The sequence below is a fragment of the Colletotrichum navitas genome, assembly GCF_030913465.1.
Source record: "Colletotrichum navitas strain CBS 125086 chromosome Unknown LY79scaffold_20, whole genome shotgun sequence".
Lineage (NCBI taxonomy): Eukaryota > Fungi > Ascomycota > Sordariomycetes > Glomerellales > Glomerellaceae > Colletotrichum > Colletotrichum navitas.
The window spans coordinates 255,643-274,957 of NW_026850566.1; the positions used below are offsets into that span (position 1 = coordinate 255,643).

Here is a 19,315-nt window from a genome sequence, read left to right on the forward strand (position 1 = left end):
CAGCAGTCCCGCGATCATCCACGTGGGAGCGGTATGCGAACCCCATGCCCAGCCGCCGCCCGCTCCGGGAAGACAGGCGCGGCGAGTCCTTCTGGAAAGGTCTCTGCGAACAGTGGCACACCCAAGTGTTGTGCACGCCTCGGAACCGCACACACACGCACTCACACTCACTCACGCGCGGCGCTGGGTGGTTACAGCCCCTCTCGGGGGCTCCAACGCTACATATTAGCTGAGTCCCTGAGCTGAGGTAGGGCTGTCGTGTGGCACACGGAAATACCTTCTTCAAGCGAATCTGCTCTGGCCAGTATGCCCCGCACCGGAATAGCCCAAAGCAGGGCTTCTGCCGGTTCGAAGTGGGGGGGGGGGGGGGGGGAGAATGTGCTCCTGTTATTAAGGCACCTGGCGCGAGAAGCGTCGGGAATGCAGCTCGTCTGATCTGTTGTTCGAGCAGATGTCACCAGCTCCAGCCTTGCTTGTTTCATTTCGTGGCTCTGCAGTACTGGTCATCACTGGCTGCAGCGATGTGAAGGAAGGCTTTGCAAAGCCTGTAGACCACACCAAGCCAGCCAGGTTGAACGAGCCATGCGTCTTTTCATCTCGGCAGGCAAGGGAGCCGCCAAGAAGGTCAATGTTCCTGCAATGTCAATTTGGCAGCCGGGTAGGAGGCTGCATCCCCGATCCTGCGGTTTGAAGGTCGCCTCACGTCCGGGATGTGCAACCTAGCAACCGCGTCCACGATTCAGTCGAGCCCTGCTATGACGACAGTTCCTGAGTCAAAGGACCGACTCGATTCCAAGCTGCTTCGACATTGCATCTCGGCCGGGTGCCGATCATGGAGCTTTTACCAAGTTCATCTCGCCAGCATCGGGTCCAATCTGCCAGTTCAAACTGGACTCCTCCTGAAGGAGCCTCAATCCCGGCTCCCACGGCTGTTGTGTATCACAATCGAAGACGCGGCCCTCTTCCGGGTGGATCCCTGCCGACGCCGAGGGTTACGGGCTTTCGCACGGTTGCACGGGATCGAAGCGTCAGCGAGGCACTGTAACGACGACATCGGCGGCGGTGGCAGCCGCAATCACCGTGCAAGCCACATCAATGAGATACACGAATGCATATAGAGTACTATGTATTCGTGTTTATTTATATTGGGACGCATTCGCGTCATTGGCAACTGTCCGCGACTCGAGCACCGCAGCAGAATGGAAAGGGGGCCCGCAGCTCATCAGGTCGAGTTGACGTCAGAGGGGGGGCCATATTGCCGTTCCAGGCTCCAAAGCCTCCCTTCGAGGCTGATCAACACTTGCATGTAACCATGCGCCCAAGTTGGCAACGGAATCAGAAGGACTTCAGCAACTCATCTTGGCCCCCTGTTTCCGCGTCTTCTTATCGTTGGCCCGACAGTAACATTCCTGTCTGCAACACACGTCCATGCGCGGCGACGACTCTGAGCAGCATCCTTGGCAAAACCAAACCCCCGGGAGGCATTTTGGGGGGGGGGGGGGGGGATATTGGACTAGCTAGGCAGTGAGGTATCATTACCCGCCTGTGAGATTGGTCACCATGCCTCGGCCCACGCTGGCTTGCGAGTTACTGAAAACGGTTATGTCGTGTCCAGGCACTGACCATCAGAACAAGATCGTCCGCTTGGGAACTGTGAACCCTGACGCGCCGCTGCGTCGTAAAACCGTGGCACACGACTGTTTCGGGCAGTTCCCGGGGCTCCGACGTACGCGCAGCGATGGATGACCTGGCAACTAATTCCCGCCTGCAACCGCTCTTCACCGTTGGGCGATGGAATGCAGATGCAGAGAGGCAAGACTTATGAATTGTACCAGCCGAAACTGAACCCCTATTCTGTCGCATGATAAAGGAGTAGGCTGAGAGGAGGACGGGGGAGCCGCCCTAGTAGAGTGGGTTACAGAGGGGACGGGGAGGGGCCTCGTGCAAGGACTCGTGGAACAGACGTCGAAACAGCTTTCTAAATACGGAGAGGCAAGGCGGTAAGTATAGGCGAGCGGACGAGCCAGCGAGCGCACCTCACATACACACACACACACACACACACACACACATACTGCACGTTGGTGATCCTGTCGAGGGACACCGCTGACCGATCTCACGATGTTGACATGTCGCGGACCGCCGCGGTTGTGGCTGCGCGAGCGTTGAGCCTGTCTTTGCTTGCTAGCCGCTGCCTGCCTGTCCACCTTGCCAGCTTCACCAAAACTCTGTGTATGTTCGTCGGCCGCTGTCCGCCCCTCCCCCCCCCCCCCCCCCTTCCCCCCTGGATCCGTACGTGGTGGGCCATACTTGGAGGGAGGGAGGAACTAGAGCCTCGATCGGCATTTCCAGACGGTCTAGAGGCGAGTCCATGGGAGTTGCCGTGGCCCGCAGATGCCGCGTGCTGGGCGGCGGCCACGGGAGGACCAGGTCAGACCTGGGCTTTCGACGTGGAGAGAGGCAGAGACAGAGGCAAAGGCGGCGGTCTCGGCAACGACAAACGGGCTCTCTCGCGCTCACCGCGGTGGTCGACTCCCCGACCTTCCCTCCCTGTCTCCGTCCGGCTGGATGAGTGAACGCGAGCCTCCCTCGAGACGTTGCGGATGTTGCCTCCTTTTTCGGGGTTCTGCTCCTTGGTCCACCGAGATGTCATTTGTGGGAATCGGCGGGTTGCCACTTGACAAGGTTATGTGGAAGACTGGGACTTTCTCCCCATTCTGGAGGGAGGAGAGGCGAAACCACTGGCAAACTGGATCACATGGGAAGTTCTGGTTTGCGAACGAACGGTACTGATGCGTGCCACTGCCATCTCCCTTTCCGTGACTGAGATGGACTGGATAGACAGTATGTTTTCTCTTCCGGTTGTTCCTAGGCTTTTGTTTCCGCAAAGACGGCTAGAGTTTATGGGCGTGGCTACTTTTTTTTTCTCTCTGTGGATTAGGTATATAATTTTCTCGGCTCGGGATCTGTATGTCTCGGTCGTAAACGCAAGACAACGGAAACCGGACGGGCCCCTCATTCCCTGAATGTGCAACGAGCCAGCAACGTCTCGGAGGGCGAGACGAGATGGAGGTGTTGAGGACTTGATCTTTTATTATAGAAAGAAGCCGCGGGAGATGGTTTCTGCGGTTGTTTTAAGCTAGACGGGCTCGTTCGGCTTTGTCTGTGGTTGTGATCCTCGAGGCTAGATGAAGAGGCCGCAGGACCGCATTCTGGTTTGGCGTACGCAGGCTACGAAGAGGGACAGACTACGACCCCTGAGGCGCCTCCCGAGCCCGTCGGTTGCCTCGTTCAATCAAGTCCTGATGAATCTTGCGAAAGCATTACACGACGTGTTTGGTGACTCCAAGGCTTTCCCGCCCGTCTCCTGATGTCAGAACTGCCTCTCGCGGCGCCTGACTTACGTTCCAAGTCCCCATTAGCATCTTACGCGGGAAAGCCCTCGGTGTCTGTATGCCTGCCCGTCTGACGTTCTCCATTATCCGCTGGCCTCCGGCGGTACTTCACGACGAGGGATTTTGCCCCATCTTCCCGTCGACGACCATCACGCGTTGAGATTGCGTCACCGTTTGAGAATGGGGGAGGGAGAGAGACCCGGTTAACTGGTGAAAACTCTGCAGCGCGTCGCGTCGTGACCGAGGGAGACCATGGTTACGGCTCCCCGGTGAGCAAATTCGGATGATGGAGGGTGACGACAAAGTCTCGGCCGGTGGGTGATGGATAGATGGATGGTTTGGACGGACGTCGAGGCAAACAGGAGCCAGGCAAGCCAAGTCAATTCCACTTCTGGTGGCTTGGTGGGAAACGGGAGTGAAGAATATGCCAAAAAAAAACAGGACAAAAGAGATGACCAGCCTGGGGGTCGAACCCAGAATCTCCTGATAACTTGTGATGCACCGCCTCCCACCCGAATGTCCGAGGGGAGAGATGGAGGTGATGCGGGATCGTAGTCAGACGCCTTGCCATTGGGCCAACCGGCCGGTGGGTTGCGGGCAGCCTCGAGGAATCGAGACTCTAGGATGCGGATCATTGTGCGGAGGTGGACCATCTTTGAGGAGTTTTGGTGGGTTGCGGGTGCCCAGGCGGGAGTGTGGGTTTGGTCTTGATGAGGCTGAGTGGTGCCGTGTCTCTCTTGGAGAGGTGGGAGTATGGGGATGGGAAATGAGATATCCGGGGACGACGGAGAAGCAGCTCGGCTTCGAAGGACTGTTTGCCTCTCGGTGTCTTGGCCGTACGTGGTGAAACTTGTGGGGGTTGACGTTGAGCCCGTGATACTTGGGGGGGGGGGGGGGGATGGCCAAGCAAAGCAGCGACGAGTCGAAGCCACTGGAATCAACCGACTTGTTGCTGTCCATGTACCCGGCCACGTACTCCCATTGTTGGCCGAACTCATATCTGGCAAAAGGACCGTTCTGGGGCAGGTCGTTCGCTGAGCTGGGACCACAACTCGCAGCATCCCCGGACAGGAGGTCCGTCAGGGGAGGACGAAGAGCCAACCCGACAGATGTAGACATCGTTGCCTCGTGCGGTTTTTTTTTCCTCGGTCACTCGAGCCGCGGTTTGGTGCTTCCAAGCTTCGGTTCTCCCATGGTTCTCCCGGGGCTCGTCACGCAAGGGGCCGGCGTTGTATCCTCTTGAGGAACCGATGCAAGGAGCATCGTCCGCTGGCACCTAGCAGGCAGGGCAACTCTGCTGGTTGTCCGAGGCCAGGGATGGCGGCTGCCGGCTCTCCCTTTCGTGCTCCGGGATGCCTTTGGCAAACTCTATCCTGGAGCATCAGCTTCGCCCGCTGGAATTCGATAGCGCCGAGGGCGTTGTTGGCAAGAGGCGCATGCATAACGGCTCTGCCGCTATGAGTTGGAGAAAAGCTTTGCAGTCCTCGCTGCCACGCGTGAACGGTCACATCATTCTTGACCAAGATAATCCCACTTGGATAGCACAGGTCTGGTTCCGTTCGGAATGGCTCACAGAAGGGAGGAGTGCCGCCGTCCGATTTCCTCAAGGGCCCGGGCATCTGACCAGTTCCAGGAGCCGAGCTACCTGTTCTTCTTTTTCCCTCGTTGATCTCGAGCTTGTCGTCACTTGACGCGTTATGACGCGTGACTGGTGTCGATATCTTGGCCCAAGCCTGGGTTTGAACGCCTAGCTGTGGAGGAGCAGTCGGCGGATCGACCAGGACGGGCGAGCCTCCAATTCCCGATAATTCTGGTCTTTTGAGTGACCGGTAGGCTAGGACCAACTCAGTAGGCTTGTCCGGGACTTGGGAACAGGTGGACAGTCGCCGTGGCTAGGTAGACTCATGACTTACCTTTACTCTAGTTGGTCAATATATTTATGACAACGCTCAAAACTGGTTTGATTTGCATGTTTCTGGTCATGTTTGCGAAGGCCTTCAGGTTGGGCAGCCTACAAAGACGGGTGTCAAGACATATACAACAGAAGACAGACAGACACTAGGATGTGTCTTGTGTACTAGATCAAATGACTGCGGTGTGTTTCGGTATGCTAGCATTTCGGCACAAGAATCATGATCCAGTCCATGTAGATACAGTCGCTGAGCTCCGACCCTGGGGTTGCTACTCTATCTTTCTCCCGTCGACGTAGTCGTCTGCTTTCCTCTTCGAGGCAAAGCATACGGGGAGGTGCCGATGTTTCCCTGCCAAGGTTCAAGGCCACGAGAGTAAATTGTGTTCAAGGGTTACCTGTTGAAAGCGACATTGGGCCCTCGCCATACGACGCTGCTGGAGACAGCTGTATGGGGTATCCAAAACAGAATCTTGCTGATAAGCTGCTGGGCTTGCTCTGTTCCTAGGTCAGGTGGTTTGCTAGAGGTACTCTCGACACCCGTAACATCCCTACGAAAGAGGTGTCACCGGTCGATTACCACAGCCGCATCCATCATGTCTCTGTTGGTACTGATGTTGAACTCTACGCAGACCAGCTAGACGACTGGACCGTCACTGGTCATACGGATGTTCTGGGAAATGGAGAGCTTTAGCACGGTACTTTATAAGATATAGGTGCACCGGTCGACGCAGGTAAACGCGACTTGATATCTTCGGGAGATAACCCTTTGCCGAAGCTGGATGAACCTGCCGACTGAACACCCTGAGCCATAGCGCTCTTGTTGAGCAAACTGGATTTTGCGTCACAGTCGAATGCTAGAACTCAGATATGAGGCTATCTCATAGTAATCGTCGTCCTCTCCCTCACCCGTGGTCGACTCTAACGAAAACGTAGCATCGTTCAAATCCTGTCACTGGGGTTGCCCTCATGTTTCTTTACTTTCACTAAAGGCTTCCATCATGGGATTCCCGCACTGGACATTGGTCATGGCGTGAGTCGCAAAGACCACGGTCAACGCCATCGAAGATGAGCATTACAGAATTGATGGCAAAGGGGTGAAGGAGCCCCCTCGTGACAGAACCGGTTCAGGAGCCTAGAGAAGGCCCCTTTTTGGTACTTGTCTCCGGTGGCCAGATAAAAGCACACTCGGTGAGAGGACGACGAGGCTCAGGATGAGTTGCTGGCCGTATGTTACACGAGTATCGGGTGCTTGCGCACCTCCCAGGAGGAGAGGCTGGGCTGGAGGTCACGCTGTCAGTAGGGAACAACAGACCGAAGCCGATGATCACAAGAACTGGAAACCCGGATGCCGGTCTTACTTGGTTTCTGCTGTGCCCACGGGAATTACATTTGAATCAGCATGAAGGTTAGCACGCCCGGTTATGTTGCGCAGTTTCATTACCAGCCCGTATATTCGAGAAATCCCGAGCCTAAACAAGTCTCCGAGCCCTGACCCTATTCCAGCGTGTGCGACAGTCTCAGAACACGTACAACGCACCTACGGTGAAGTGAGGAGTCTCGGTGTTCCTCGCTGTCGTCATCTTGGTATTGCTCGGGCCAAGAGCAGGCGGACGAGAAGAACGAGGAGCGACGGGTGTCAACTACGGAAGCTCTCCATTGTTCACTGCTGATAAGACACTGCGGGATCACAGATGACTATTCTCAGTCGATGTGCAGTCAGAGGAGAGAAGGAGCAAGAACGGCTTGCCTCCGCTTCTTCCCAGCCGGCGCCCTGGATGCTGCTCATGGCCCTTCTGTACGGCCTTCTTTGCCTCTAACGAGCCCCAGACGAGTCCGTCGGATTGGTACGAGCCGCCAGGAAACCCGCCTCCTCGGGTGCTGAGCTCTCTATCGTGACTATACCCTTTCCAAGTTGACTCCCATAAAGATTCGTAGCCACCCGTGGACTGCTCGCAATATCCGGCATGCAGAAGACGGCAGAGATGGCGGGCACAAGCCCGCGGACCGGAGGAGCCATGGTACCATCTCGAACGGAATGCTACTGGGCGTGTATAGAGCGGCGTACCACACCATGACTCGAGATCGAAACCTCGAAGGTGCGGACAGCAAGATGCATGTGTCTCGTTTTAATATGACCGGCGGCGACATCGACATCATATGCCGCCGGGATCCGGGATTAATTGTAACTAAAACCGAGTGGTATGTCATTAAGCGTTCGAGGCATGCACTGTTGAGGTTTGTTTCCCAGTGTTGCTCATGGACTGACTCTCGTTGGGAGGACGCCCGGTGTCAATTCTGAGAGAAACCCGCTGTTCGGCTTGTTAATCTGCTTGGGGGGCGTCTGGGAGAAGGATGGTCGCCGGGGAACAAAGGAGACATCTAGCAAGTGCACCGTGTGTGCAACGCGCAATGCATGTCGAGATACACACGCCATCGACGCTGTCAACATATGGGGGACCCCTAGTGAAGCAACCGGTATGACTGCACGCGTCGAACCAGTCACCGGCGCTCGATACCAGTGAGACTGCCTCCTCGGCATACCCAACGAGAAGCATAGGCCTGGGCATTCTCTATCAGATATACGGAACACCTCCCCCCCGATTTCCGCAATAGAACAAGACTCCCGTAGGGTATGCTAGGCAACATCCTCATGTTAGTTCACACACTCCCCATAGAAGGATCAACGATATCACTCGTTCTCTCAGCCACCATCGTTCGGGATCAGGCACGGGGGAACCTCCCCCCTCTGCCTCTATGACTCCACGGCATGGATTGCCGCCTAGCTGGTCTTTCCGACCTGTGTACCACGGAGAAGGTAACGTCCGGCAGATAATGTGCGTCGCGCGACTCTTGTGTCACACGAGGTACGGTCCCGCCACGAACAATGTGCAGTAGCCCTGGGGAGCCGCCCCGCAGGAGACGACAAACAACCCCAGTCGAACCTCCTCGACGTCGAAGCGTGGACGGCTTAGAAGAGGGCAGCCCTTCCGACTCGCGAAAGCTTGTTCAACGGGGACAAGCTATCAAATCCCTTCAGAGCCTCGCGACACGCTCACCTCGCCCAGTCCGCGCCGCCCCCCCCCTAAGGCGTCGGGGAGTCGCCGACCATCCATTCGTCTGATACCCAAAGAGCCCCCCCTTCCCCCGGAATTCATTTAAACCTCTGCCTTCAAAAATCAGCCCAGTCTCCACCGGTTAGACATCCACGGAGATCAGCTGAAGGAAACTCACTTTATAGGGTGTGGTCCATGCGACCACTGAAACCTCGCTCAACTGCCCGGCCGGCCGGCCGACCAGAACGGGACACTCTTCAAAGCCTGGTTAAGCGACGACCCGAAAGAGAGAAGGCCTCCTCCAGGGAAGGGGTATTGGGGGATATGCTACAGTTCTTGCGCTCCGTCTTCCCGTACCCCCCCCTTTTTCGCCGGTCGAGCCCTACGAGAGTCCACTTGCGAGACCCCCTTTCCTTGTGTCCGCCGGGCAGGTTGACGACATCTCGGAACCCGATCCGGCCTGACCCGCATAAGGACCCCGGCGAGAGAGGAGGACTGGGAGACACCCGGGGAGGGGGATAGCAACAAAATCAGGTTCGAGCCAGTTTCGGGGGACCGCCTAAAGGAAGAATGATGTAGTGAAAACCAGGAAAAGCCGGGTTTTTTTTTAAGGGAGGGGGAATCCTCAGGAGAAAAAGTGGTGTATTGCAGCCTGCCTCCCGCATCTGACGCGGGCTGTGGTTCCCAGTAGTCGGATGACCGGCCGAGACCCTGATTTTTGCGCCCATGTTCCCCCCTCCCCCACGCGGGAGCAGGACGTCATTGTCGATCGCCTCTCTCTCTCTCTTACACACAGGGGGGTTACACCTGTGAGAGGGAACTGCTGCACGTCAGACCAAGTTTTCCCCCCATCCTCTTCCATCTCTTTGAGATGTTGGAAAAAGGGATATAAACGGGCTCGATGGGAAACGGTTGTAGGATTTTTTTCTGGCAGACAACGATCAGAGAACACCTGCAATTAAGAGAGAGAGAGATATATATATATGTATCATCGCGAAACGACGCCCCTTGCAACTTGATCAAGCCCGCTCTTCGTCACCAGAAAAACAAATATACATCAACGATGGAGACCTCCACCACACAGTCCCTCGTAATCTCCCTGGCCGTCGTCGTCGCCGTCTTCCTCGCGGGCTTCTTCGCCTACCAACAGGGCATGTTGGACCCCGTCATCGAGCAGATCGGGTGAGTGCTTTACCTACCCTTTCCCACCACCGCCCAGCCACTTTCCCGCAACCAGGGGGGGGGGAGTGTGTTCCGTGGCCGTATCTTGCTTTGCTTCATACTGACGCTCCCGTTGCGCGACCAGAATCATCTGGTTCAAGGCAAAGGCCGAGGCGGAGAAGAAGAAAATGCAGGCGCAGGGGATGAAGGCCGGCCAGGACTTTGTCGATGGTGAGTGAAGAGCTGCCCAGCCCCCCACCCCTCTCTCTCTCTCTCTCTCTCTCTCTCTCCCTCCCCCTCTCTCCTTTTCTCTCTTTTGAAAAAAAGACGAAAATAATATAGAATTACGGATACAAAAGAACAAAACAAAAACTTACACGACGCTCCGGCGCAAACAAAACATTACCCGATGCTGACACACTCTCGCAGGCCAGCTCAAGGGCAACAAGCAGGCGGCGGACGTTGCGGACGGCATCGGCTCCGTTGGCGGGCTGAAGAAGCAGCTGTAATAGGGAGGGAGTGCCACACCCAACTCAAACCCAACCCAACCCAAACCGCAAACAGGCTTGGTTCGAAGCTTAATAGCCGAGTACAGCCGCACTCCGCAGAGTAATTGATGTAACATTATAAGTGCAAACAGGTTTCAACGGAGAAAAGTAGCGGTTATGAAATTGGCTCGAGACATTAATCGAAAGATGGATCAGGGGGACGAGGGCTTTTGTCACAGACTTTCGACCTCCGACCCGGGCGCTCGTGCTACCTAGTTTTTTTTTCTTGTGTCCTTTCCTTCCTTCTGGGTTTCGTTCTGGAACAGATCGGGTGGCGGCGCTAGAGGAGCCAACGTCTTTAATTTTTTTCTTTTCTTTTTTTCGTCAACGAATTGCCAAACCGCTTCCTGTGTGTGTTCCAATCTCAGTGACGTGACCATGAGAGCAGGGAAAAAGAAAAACCCCACTGATTGATTGACTGGCCATCACTGCCAGACAGCAACAATCTGTTGCATAGAGATTAAGGAGGACAAGGAGTTTGATGACCTCATGGCTCCCCGGTACTGCCCCGGAACACGTACAGCCTACAGGCGAGGCCCCCCCTGGAACCGCTGCACCACATCACAATCCCGCAGGCCCGACAAGTTACATACGCGTACCGTAGAACCAACCCAAATGATTCCTCCTTGCTGTCGACAAGTTTGTTGGTCTCTCGGGATCCGATTGGGCGGGCCGGGACAGGGGGAAGACCACCCCTCCCTTTCCCCCGGTTCCCATGCAACCGTGAATCTGAGGGGCGATCACCAGCGAGCTCGGACGTAATCCACACACCCTCGTTCAACGCACTCCCAAAACCGTCAGCCAGCCGGACGGACAGAAGAGGCAGAGAGCTTTGGTAGCTTGGGCCAGCTATATGTGACGGCAGCTAACACAAAACAAAGAGGATCCAGCCCCCCCGAGGGTTTCGTTGCGGTTGCGGCTCTCGTCCTGGCCACGAGGCGTCGTCGGCACTTGCGGATGCTCCCACCCATTGGTAAGCTCGTTGGGCCACTCGTTTCCGTACCCGATCTTGGCACCCGGGCAATCCGGCTCTGGCTCCCTAATTTTTTTTCTTTCCTTTTTTTCTTTTTCTTTTTCAGCCGGTGGATGGTTCTCCAGTTGCACTGATACACTCGGCCGGCTGTGTACGTCCAGTCCTGTATAGTATCCAGGAGTTCGTTGTTCAGGGCACGGCACGGCACCGAGGCGGAGCCCCGAAATGTTGTATATCCGGCACAGGGCTCACCTGCGCTCGAACCCCACCCCCCATATTGCCGCTGTGAGGCTGTGAAAAAGCTTCATAGTACATCTGATTGGTGGGCATCCTCCTCGCACTCTGAGACTAAAAAAAAAATTGGGGGGGGGGGGGGGGGGGGGGGAAGGACCCCCCTAAGAGAGGGAGGGAAAAAAAAAAAAAGGCCCGGTTAAGTTCTCCATTTTCTTCGTGGCATGCCTGCTTCGGTATGACTTCTTGCATCATCCCTGGCCGTGAATATTCTTCAGTGAGAGAAGAGAAAAAACAAACGGAGATCTCGGTTCTCTGGCCTTGAGCGGGTCGTCTGATGTGGCCTTGGTTTGCCAAGTGGCATCTCGACGCTGCTCCATCCGCTTGCAACCGCGCCAAAACAGCAACGACGGACGTATGGCAGGTTGGGTTTTTAATGGTGCCACCTTTCTGTTTTCGTGACATACAAAAATACCCCCCTCTTTGGCAAGAGAGACATTGCATGGGATATTTGCCTCGACAGCTTAGGTCTCGAGGTATCGGCAAGCTCCAAGCCGAACTATGGAGTGGAAATGGGCTGTCTAGGATATAGAGACACGAAGAAGGACGGAGCTGGAGTCTTCTTGGCGGCAACGTGGTGCGCTGGTGGACACATCAAATCACCCCGTTGGCATTTAGTCGGCGTTGGCCGTGCGCCTTTCTCGACGGACCCAACCTTGAACCTTAGTGGTGGCGCGCCTCGCCGTAGAAGAATCCGGAATGAATCCTGTCGGGCTCCCACCAGTGCTGCCGCATCAAGCAACTGTTGCAGCAACTTGCCACGGGGATTGCCCCGCGCTTGGAAGGGAAGGAGAAAAGAACCGGCTGATGGCACGAACAGCACGGGTGACGACGTCTGCTCCTTTTGCTGACACCTCACGGGATCAATGCTGGTTGTCTCCCGCACCGGTGGAACAAGCATGCGACACCTAATAACATGTAAGGCAGAAAGCCGATTGCGAGATTGGGCGTGAGCAGCATTCGAGAGGCCTCTCAAACCTGTGGCCAGAGAGGTTGTAAGTGGCCTGGCGCACGTAGACAAGAGGCAGAGCCGAAGGCGGTTGGTGTAGGATTGCAGCAATAACGTCTCATGGATGCATGCATGTATGCATGCAGCTCTTCGTTTCGATGATACTACAGAGCTGCGGCTTGCACCCTTCGGGTCCAAGGGAGGGGGGATAGGGTGAGACATTTGTGTGATAGCGTCAGATGCTAGCGCTGCAGCACGATACCTAGGCAGTATAGCTGGTAGCCGAGGCGTTTGGTTCGCTCGCCGAAGATGAGTAATGACTTGCTTGCAGGCGTCCGGTCAGTGGAGGGGGGGGGGGCGTTTGCACACGTCTACCTAGGGCAAGAGCAGCGTGAAGCGGGAGGGAGGGTTGGAGGCGGCAGCGGCGACGACGTCCGGGTGGAATGAAACAGTTCCCGGTTTGGCTGAACTAGCTCATTGTCGCAAGGTGTTTGCTTTTCTTACTTCCCCTTGGTGGCTTGGGCCCAGCCGGGCTGAGCTGGCTTGATGGTTCTGGGGGTTCGTCGGATCGCGGTCGACTTCCCTGTCTTCGGATTTGCACGAGCTACGGCAGAGGTGATCGGTACTGTGGTGCGCGATGTGGTGAATAGGTAATTATAGCAAGGTCTGATGCGACAGTCGCCTTCACCCCACCCCGGTTACACGAAGATGGCAGCGGGGGCGGGGTGTGAGAGCAGGGCCAAAAAGGGACGAACAGGTCAGATGTGGCTCAGAAGGGGTGCTGCGGGTACAGTCAGTCGACAGGGCCAACAGACGACGGGAGCAGTAAACACACACGAGGAGGAAGTGGTGGTTCGGGTGCATCGAGATATTGGCTTGATAGTGAGAGCGGTGCGTTAGCCAGGAACACCGAATAGAGTACCACACCCATTCGTCGCCCCGGCACAGGGCACCCGATACGCAGGAATGAATGGATGGATGGGTGGTAGCTGCCGGGTTCGCAATGCTGAGCTGATGTGGGTGGGATGCAAAAAGAGACGGAGAAACGGCCGGACAGACAGGACAGTCACGGCTCAGCTCGGCCCCCTCGCCTCCCCCCTCTCCCAACCTTGACATGAAATCTGATGGTGGCTGGCGCCGCACAGACAGTCTGACATCGTATGACGAATGGAGAGGAGGGTGATGTGAGATGGAAGAAGGAGAAGAAGAGTTGGAGGACCCTACGGCCGGACTGACCCAATCAATCAATCAATCAATCCATCAGACAAATATTCGTCTGTGACTGCTGGACGCAGATGTCCGTGCGTTCGCCGCGGCGGGCCAGAATCCGGAATGATGCGAGCAAACTTGAGGCGAACTGGAATGAGCCCACACATTTGTCAGTGCCGGGGTCGAGATAGAAAGAAACACTTTCTGTGTGGTCCGAACGACAAAAGAAGAGACACCCACTCTTGCCTGCCCTCTTTCGATTCGCAAGGGGAAAGAGCGAGAGAAAGAGAGACACGAGGAGACACTGGACAAGACCACCTACCGGTACCTATCGATGGGCTTGTACCCCACTTCGCACCGTAGCTGCTATCGATGGCATGCGCGAAAATGGACGCAACTTCCTTTTTTCCTCCTCCATCGTAGCACTGTACTTTCTCTTTTAGGATTTTGTGATCACCTGGAAGAAGGTACGACCGCGAATTGTGATGCCTCCCGACTCCTTCGCTGTGCGCCGCGGATGGAACAGCCGCTCAACCATTTTTTTGTTTGTTTTTTTGGGGATGTGTTTGAAAGATGCCAAGATGGGGTGGTTACCGCGTCGCTGGCCGTCCCTCGCATAAAGCTTCGCGACGGGCATAATCAGAATGTGTTTAGACATACAAACTTACCGACACATCAAAGCAATATGGCATGGTTCGCCCAATGCGTGGATCAGGCTGCACTTGAAGACAAGACAAATCAAGACGAGTAGGAATGCCGACGCCAACCCGTGTGTAATTGTCTACTTGCGCTTGGACCCTTTACCCATTTCTCTCTCTCTCTCTCTCTCTCTCTCTCTCTCTCTCTCTCTCTCTCTCTCTCTCTCTCTCTCTCTCTCTCTATATTATGCGCCCATGTCTCCATGTCTTGGATTGGATGGAAGGTGCGGTTGCATGGCCAGAGAAGAGGAGACGACCGAGCGAACAGATCGCCAGGGTCCGATGGGGGTTGTAAAGGGTCAGGTCACACGGGCTCGAGCTCGCAGCGAAATGACCTGGTTTCAGCGCAATATACGCTTCCTGAAGAGGCTTCTCTCCCTGCGCTCACGCGGCAATAGTCGTTGCCCTCCTGGACAGCGAATGCCTCGCCAATGAGGGACGGCAATAACGGATAACGGCTACAGCCCTCTGTGTTGAAGACACTCGGTGCGCAAGCGGAAGGGGAAAAAAAAGGCCCAGACAAGCTAGGCCTAGTCATTCATGTCTTTGAATGTCTCGAGGACGATGGTAAGATTGGGACGCTGGTAAGATTGGCTGTGTGGAGGGCATTTTCTTATTTGTTATTTCCCCCTAATACACTTGCTTTTCGAACGTCTTATCCAAATGGGTCTTGGTTCTTCCCTTTTGCTTTTAATAGTCTTTTGAACTATCTTTCCGATCCCGATCTGCGTAACCAACTGAGGCACTTTGGCAAGAGAAAAAAAAAAAGTGAAAGAGAGAGAAGGACAGAGGAAAGAGAGATGGGATGTTCATCCGAGCATAGGTTGGCTTCTGAGACGAAGTGAGAGAATTGGTTCTTCGTGTTTATGGCGTAACCTCTGCGTACCTTGCCGCATATCCACGCACCAGCCAGCATTTGTAAGTGGGAGGACTAATCGTACGAAAACCTAAAGTACGGCAATTTGTCAAGCATCAAGTATCAAGTACCTAAGTCAGTCTAGTCATCATCGGTATGCACGCACTTTGCTGTCAGGCCTGGATAGTCTGATGGCCTAGTCCTAATGCAGTTACGGGGATGGCACTAGCTACCATGCTTGAACGAGTCAAACGTCGACGTGTGCTGCACCGAGAAACAAGCACGAGAAACAAGCACAAGAAGCTACCCAGGGAGTCCGCTGTACCTGGTGTGCACCCACTCCCTACCTGTGGGTAGATGCACATGTGCCGTTCGGCACGGGGGGAAAAAAAAGGCCCCGTCCGGTTGTCGGGCTGTCAGTCAGTCAGTCAGTCAGTCGGGTTGTCAGGCTACGAAAACCCCCCAGCCAAAAGTTTGGCCCCCACAGTAGGTACAGTACGATGTACCTTGGTGCCTTGCAAAACCTGGAAGTGGAAGGGAGCCCCAAAGTCAATGGTTTTTGGTTTGCTCGGCAGGCGCTCACATGATTAGTTCAGTTGACATCACCGCCTTGCCCGATTCAAATACCCCTCATCAAGTTAAGCAGAACTTTGGTGAATCGACCGTTCATCTCTCCCAACCCGTCATCGTCCCGTTATCCTCTAGGTCCCCTGACGGTCGTTCGTTCACCTGCTTCTCGCCTCCGCCAGGCGTTCGTTTGGGAACCCTGACCGGCATCGAGCCTCGGAGTCGAACTGATCACAAGCCTACTCTAGGCCTGAAGGTCTTGGGCCGGGTCTCGTCTTGGTCTGGTCTAGTGGCCTGGTGCCGCTTCTCTCGTGAGTGTTGGAACGTCTAGGTTCAATGCACACTACGATGTACATCGTACTGCTGGAACCCGGTCTTGGTTCATCTGGGCTCTGATCCAGCGCCGTCGACGGCCAGCGCGACAGGGATCATCGCTCTAATGGTCATCCTCGTCGCCCGCCCACGTCACCAACCAACCAACCACATGGACGAGTAGTGTCATACGTACCGTCTGTTAAGTGCTCTCAGGCCTTTTCTCTCTCTCCCAATGTCTTCCAAGTCTCTCTCCCTTGCTGCACTCTCACGAGTCACACGCCCCCCCAAACCTCAACACCCACACCACTAGCAGGTGCTGCAACCCCCCCCCCCCCCCCCCTCCACTTCCCCCTTCCTGCAGGTCTCTTACTGCGTTCCGCTGCGCTGCATTATGGGTGGTGAACCGTGAGCCCGCTGCTGCAACAAATTGTCTGCACCTTGGTAAAGCTACTTACTGCTCCGCCCGCATCTCTCGTAAGGTGGAGGATGCTCAGTCGATCTTGTGGACCTGGTCTGAGTATATTCAACAAAGTCCAATTCGTCCCCCAGTTTCTCCCATCTTCTTCTTTTTCATGACTCTTCATCTTCTTCCCATACCGGCCTTCCCATACCGGCGGGAAACTAGAGTGAAAGCAGCCGTTTCTTGGTGCTTGTGAATGAGCTACACCGCGTACTCGTCGACGCATGTCGCTGCGTTCGTACTCCCCTCCTCATCCGCGAACGGGGACAAGACATCACTGCCGCCAACGCCCACAATCCTCCGTCACAAACTATGCAACGGGTTTCCAGCTTTCTCCCCTCCTGGGACGCCAGGAGGAGAAGTAACGCCAGCACGACGAGCAACGGCCGAGCCAGCATCGCCACCGCAAACGGCATTAGATCCCCTCTCGAGAAGGTCTTCCGCTGGTCTAACAAGCCTACTGCGCCGCCCCTCACCACCGCCGCCCTCGCCTCGGCTACCTCGCGTGTTGGCCGCGAGGCTTTCTGGCCCGCCACCCTCGATGCTGAATGCGATCGCTCTGCTCGCATATTGAAGTCCTTTTGCTGTAGGCTACCCTCGAACCTGATTTTGTTTCTCTGCGTCGTTGCTGGATTAGCATGCCATGTCTTGCCTCGTCGTACATTGCCACTAACACCCGCTCCTCCACTTGTCTAGCCGACGGCTTTCTGGCACCGCTGGATAATCTGCCGAACATGGACGCTGACGCCAATCCCGAACCAAAAAACCCTGCTCGCATTTTTAAAAAGATACCTCCTCGCATAATACAGGATGCCGCCGGCATTGCCATCTTCACATGTATGCGATCTGGTCTGTGGATGACAGGATCGGGCGGCTCCGGCATTCTCATCGCCCGCAAAGCCGACGGCACCTGGTCACCACCCTCGGGCATTCTCCTGCATACGCCTTCACTAAGTTTTATTATGGGCGTAGATATTTACGACTGTGTCCTGGTAATCAACAACATCGCTGCTCTCGAATCACTAATAACTAAACCGACCGTTACCCTGGGAGAGGACATCGGTCTCACCACCGGACCATTGGTGGCACTGGAATCAACAGAAGTCGACGGTAGGTGGAAGGACCTCGACAACACCGTTCTCACCTACATGAAGGCGAGAGGACAAACCCAGAACGTCAACTTGAACGGCTGCATCCTGACCGAGCGAGCAAACGAGAACGAGAGATTCTACGGTACCAGCTTGTCGGCCATGGACATTGCCGCAGGAAACGTGCCGAGGCACGTGGAGGAAACACGCCCACTATTCGAGGTCATCAAGGAAGCCGAGGGAAGGGTCGACGCCGACCAGGCCATTCTGAAGAAGCTGTCGGCGCTACCGGCACCTGGCGACGCAGTCATCGAGACACCAAGAACCTCGCCGGTATCGCCCAAGACTCCCTTCGGCATTCCTCTAGCAGATGATCCCGATCCGTTTGGCGTTCTCGCTTTAGAAATGGCGGGCTTGGAGATCAGGGAGGCCGGTACACGCCTTCGGCCTACGAGCAATCAGTTCGAGTTCCACCCTGCCCCCTCGAGCCCGGCCTTTTCAAGATTCCGCCAGAGCAGTGAGACGTTCACGACCAGGAGCAACCGAGGCAGTCTCATGTCAATCAAGACGAGCCGTACTAAAATGTCCGAGGCATGGACGCAAACAAACACGAACGACACGCCAGCCACGTCGCCGAGTCAAAGCCAGAACCAGAGCGAAGACGGTGCCTCTGTCAGCAGTCTTCCCGTTCTCAAGGAGCCGGAAGAGGTGGACTACACCAAGATTGACTTCACTCCTCTGAGGCAGATCAGCGGGAGAAACTCCATAGAAGGAACCGTCATGGCAGACCGCGACGATCATCTGCGAGCCGACGTGAGCACCATTGACGATGCGACCACCATGGCCTCCAGCGTTTACACCAAGGACGATGCTAGCGTAATCACCACCCACGATGACAACTACATAGAGTCCCAGAACGAGCAGCAAGACGGCGACGCCGACGATGAGGATGACGATGAAGTTGACGACGAGGACGACGATGACGACGACGACGACGACGAAGAACCCGTCATCTTCGAGATTGCCGCCGCGCAACCCGCCGCGCGCACAGCCGTCATGGCCGCCCCTATCCACGCCAAGGGCGCGCTGGTGACCATCCCCAAGAGGATCCCCCCACCCCTTCCCGCGAAAAGCCCAATGAGGAGCTCTCGCGCCAGCAAGAGTGACATTGGGGACGTCAGTCATCTTCAAAGCCCTCTTCAGTCCTCTTTCGCCCCTTCGCCCAGACAGTCCATCGACTCATCCTCCACTCGGAGCGGCTCGGACAGGATCCCATCGATCACGGAGACGGCACCCGATCTGTCCGACGATGAGGAGTTGGAGAAGACCAACTTCACACTCGGCGAGAAGACGCAGCAGGCAGATGTGCCTGTTTCCGAGACAGCAACCGCTCACGAGTCAGAACAAGCGACGCCTTTTGCACCTGGAGCCTTCCCAGATGATGGAGATTTCCTCACCCCTCTCGGCAGTCCGTTGAAGGAAGTCTCCAGCATTGAGTCGAGGCAGCATACCGCCCCGAAAGCAGTTGATGTCGCATGATACCATCATCTTATTTTTCCTTCATTTTTCTTATTTGTCTTTTTCCCTGCCGTCTTTCTTTTTGAGCAGAACAGGCGGCATAGCACCATTTGGACACAGTTTTCAGTCCTATTCCTCTCTTTTGAGACGTGTACCAGGCGTTTGACGGCTTCCATGATTGATCCTCGCTGAGGATACCGAGCAACCACTGCAAATAACGACCAATTTTATGACGGGCAAAAGGCGTTTACGGATGTACGGGACCAAAATGGCTGGCACAGGGGGGGGGGCATACCACATGAATATCAGTTACGGGTCGTAC

The 19,315-nt window shown here is 55.6% G+C and overlaps 6 protein-coding genes across 6 annotated transcripts; 5 read left to right on the top strand and 1 right to left on the bottom strand.

Annotated features, from left to right (window-relative positions):
• Positions 1-900: 900 nt before the first annotated feature.
• Positions 901-2,629, top strand: LY79DRAFT_155418 (uncharacterized protein). The gene is made up of 2 exons (XM_060551101.1): positions 901-1,471; positions 2,273-2,629. The coding sequence occupies exons 1-2, from the start codon at positions 1,109-1,111 to the stop codon at positions 2,570-2,572; spliced, it is 663 nt and encodes a 220-aa protein (XP_060415572.1). The 5' UTR covers positions 901-1,108; the 3' UTR covers positions 2,573-2,629.
• A 679-nt stretch (positions 2,630-3,308) lies between these two features.
• On the bottom strand, positions 3,309-4,571 carry LY79DRAFT_155400 (uncharacterized protein). The gene has a single exon (XM_060551100.1). The coding sequence runs from the start codon at positions 4,454-4,456 to the stop codon at positions 3,599-3,601; it is 858 nt and encodes a 285-aa protein (XP_060415573.1). The 5' UTR covers positions 4,457-4,571; the 3' UTR covers positions 3,309-3,598.
• A 1,333-nt stretch (positions 4,572-5,904) lies between these two features.
• On the top strand, positions 5,905-6,625 carry LY79DRAFT_549617 (uncharacterized protein). The gene is made up of 2 exons (XM_060557489.1): positions 5,905-6,190; positions 6,241-6,625. The coding sequence occupies exons 1-2, from the start codon at positions 6,159-6,161 to the stop codon at positions 6,374-6,376; spliced, it is 168 nt and encodes a 55-aa protein (XP_060415574.1). The 5' UTR covers positions 5,905-6,158; the 3' UTR covers positions 6,377-6,625.
• Positions 6,626-9,423: 2,798 nt separating this feature from the next.
• LY79DRAFT_668669 (uncharacterized protein) lies at positions 9,424-10,030 on the top strand (the record flags this gene model as incomplete). Its single annotated transcript, XM_060563554.1, has 3 exons — positions 9,424-9,542; positions 9,667-9,752; positions 9,951-10,030. 3 exons carry the CDS (start codon positions 9,424-9,426, stop codon positions 10,028-10,030), a joined length of 285 nt encoding a protein of 94 aa, XP_060415575.1.
• A 3,487-nt stretch (positions 10,031-13,517) lies between these two features.
• LY79DRAFT_549626 (uncharacterized protein) lies at positions 13,518-14,353 on the top strand. Its single transcript, XM_060557490.1, has one exon. It carries the CDS (start codon positions 13,826-13,828, stop codon positions 14,240-14,242), a length of 417 nt encoding a protein of 138 aa, XP_060415576.1. The 5' UTR covers positions 13,518-13,825; the 3' UTR covers positions 14,243-14,353.
• A 2,346-nt stretch (positions 14,354-16,699) lies between these two features.
• LY79DRAFT_512649 (LAS seventeen-binding protein) lies at positions 16,700-19,014 on the top strand (the record flags this gene model as incomplete). The annotated part of the gene is made up of 2 exons (XM_060554396.1): positions 16,700-16,973; positions 17,084-19,014. The coding sequence occupies 2 exons, from the start codon at positions 16,700-16,702 to the stop codon at positions 19,012-19,014; spliced, it is 2,205 nt and encodes a 734-aa protein (XP_060415577.1).
• Positions 19,015-19,315: the final 301 nt, after the last annotated feature.

What these genes read in the sequence shown, in the direction of transcription:
- LY79DRAFT_155418 (XM_060551101.1), top strand. Translation starts at nt 1,109, where the DNA reads ATGCATATAGAGTACTATGTATTCGTGTTTATTTATATTGGGACGCAT. An exon ending in GCATCCTTGGCAAAACCAAA is followed by an intron (nt 1,472 to 2,272) that starts CCCCCGGGAGGC and finishes CCCCCCCCCCCC; the next exon opens with CCCCCTTCCCCCCTGGATCC.
- LY79DRAFT_155400 (XM_060551100.1), bottom strand. Translation starts at nt 4,456, where the DNA reads ATGCTGCGAGTTGTGGTCCCAGCTCAGCGAACGACCTGCCCCAGAACG.
- LY79DRAFT_549617 (XM_060557489.1), top strand. Translation starts at nt 6,159, where the DNA reads ATGCTAGAACTCAGATATGAGGCTATCTCATA. An exon ending in AGATATGAGGCTATCTCATA is followed by an intron (nt 6,191 to 6,240) that starts GTAATCGTCGTC and finishes ACGAAAACGTAG; the next exon opens with CATCGTTCAAATCCTGTCAC.
- LY79DRAFT_549626 (XM_060557490.1), top strand. Translation starts at nt 13,826, where the DNA reads ATGGGCTTGTACCCCACTTCGCACCGTAGCTGCTATCGATGGCATGCG.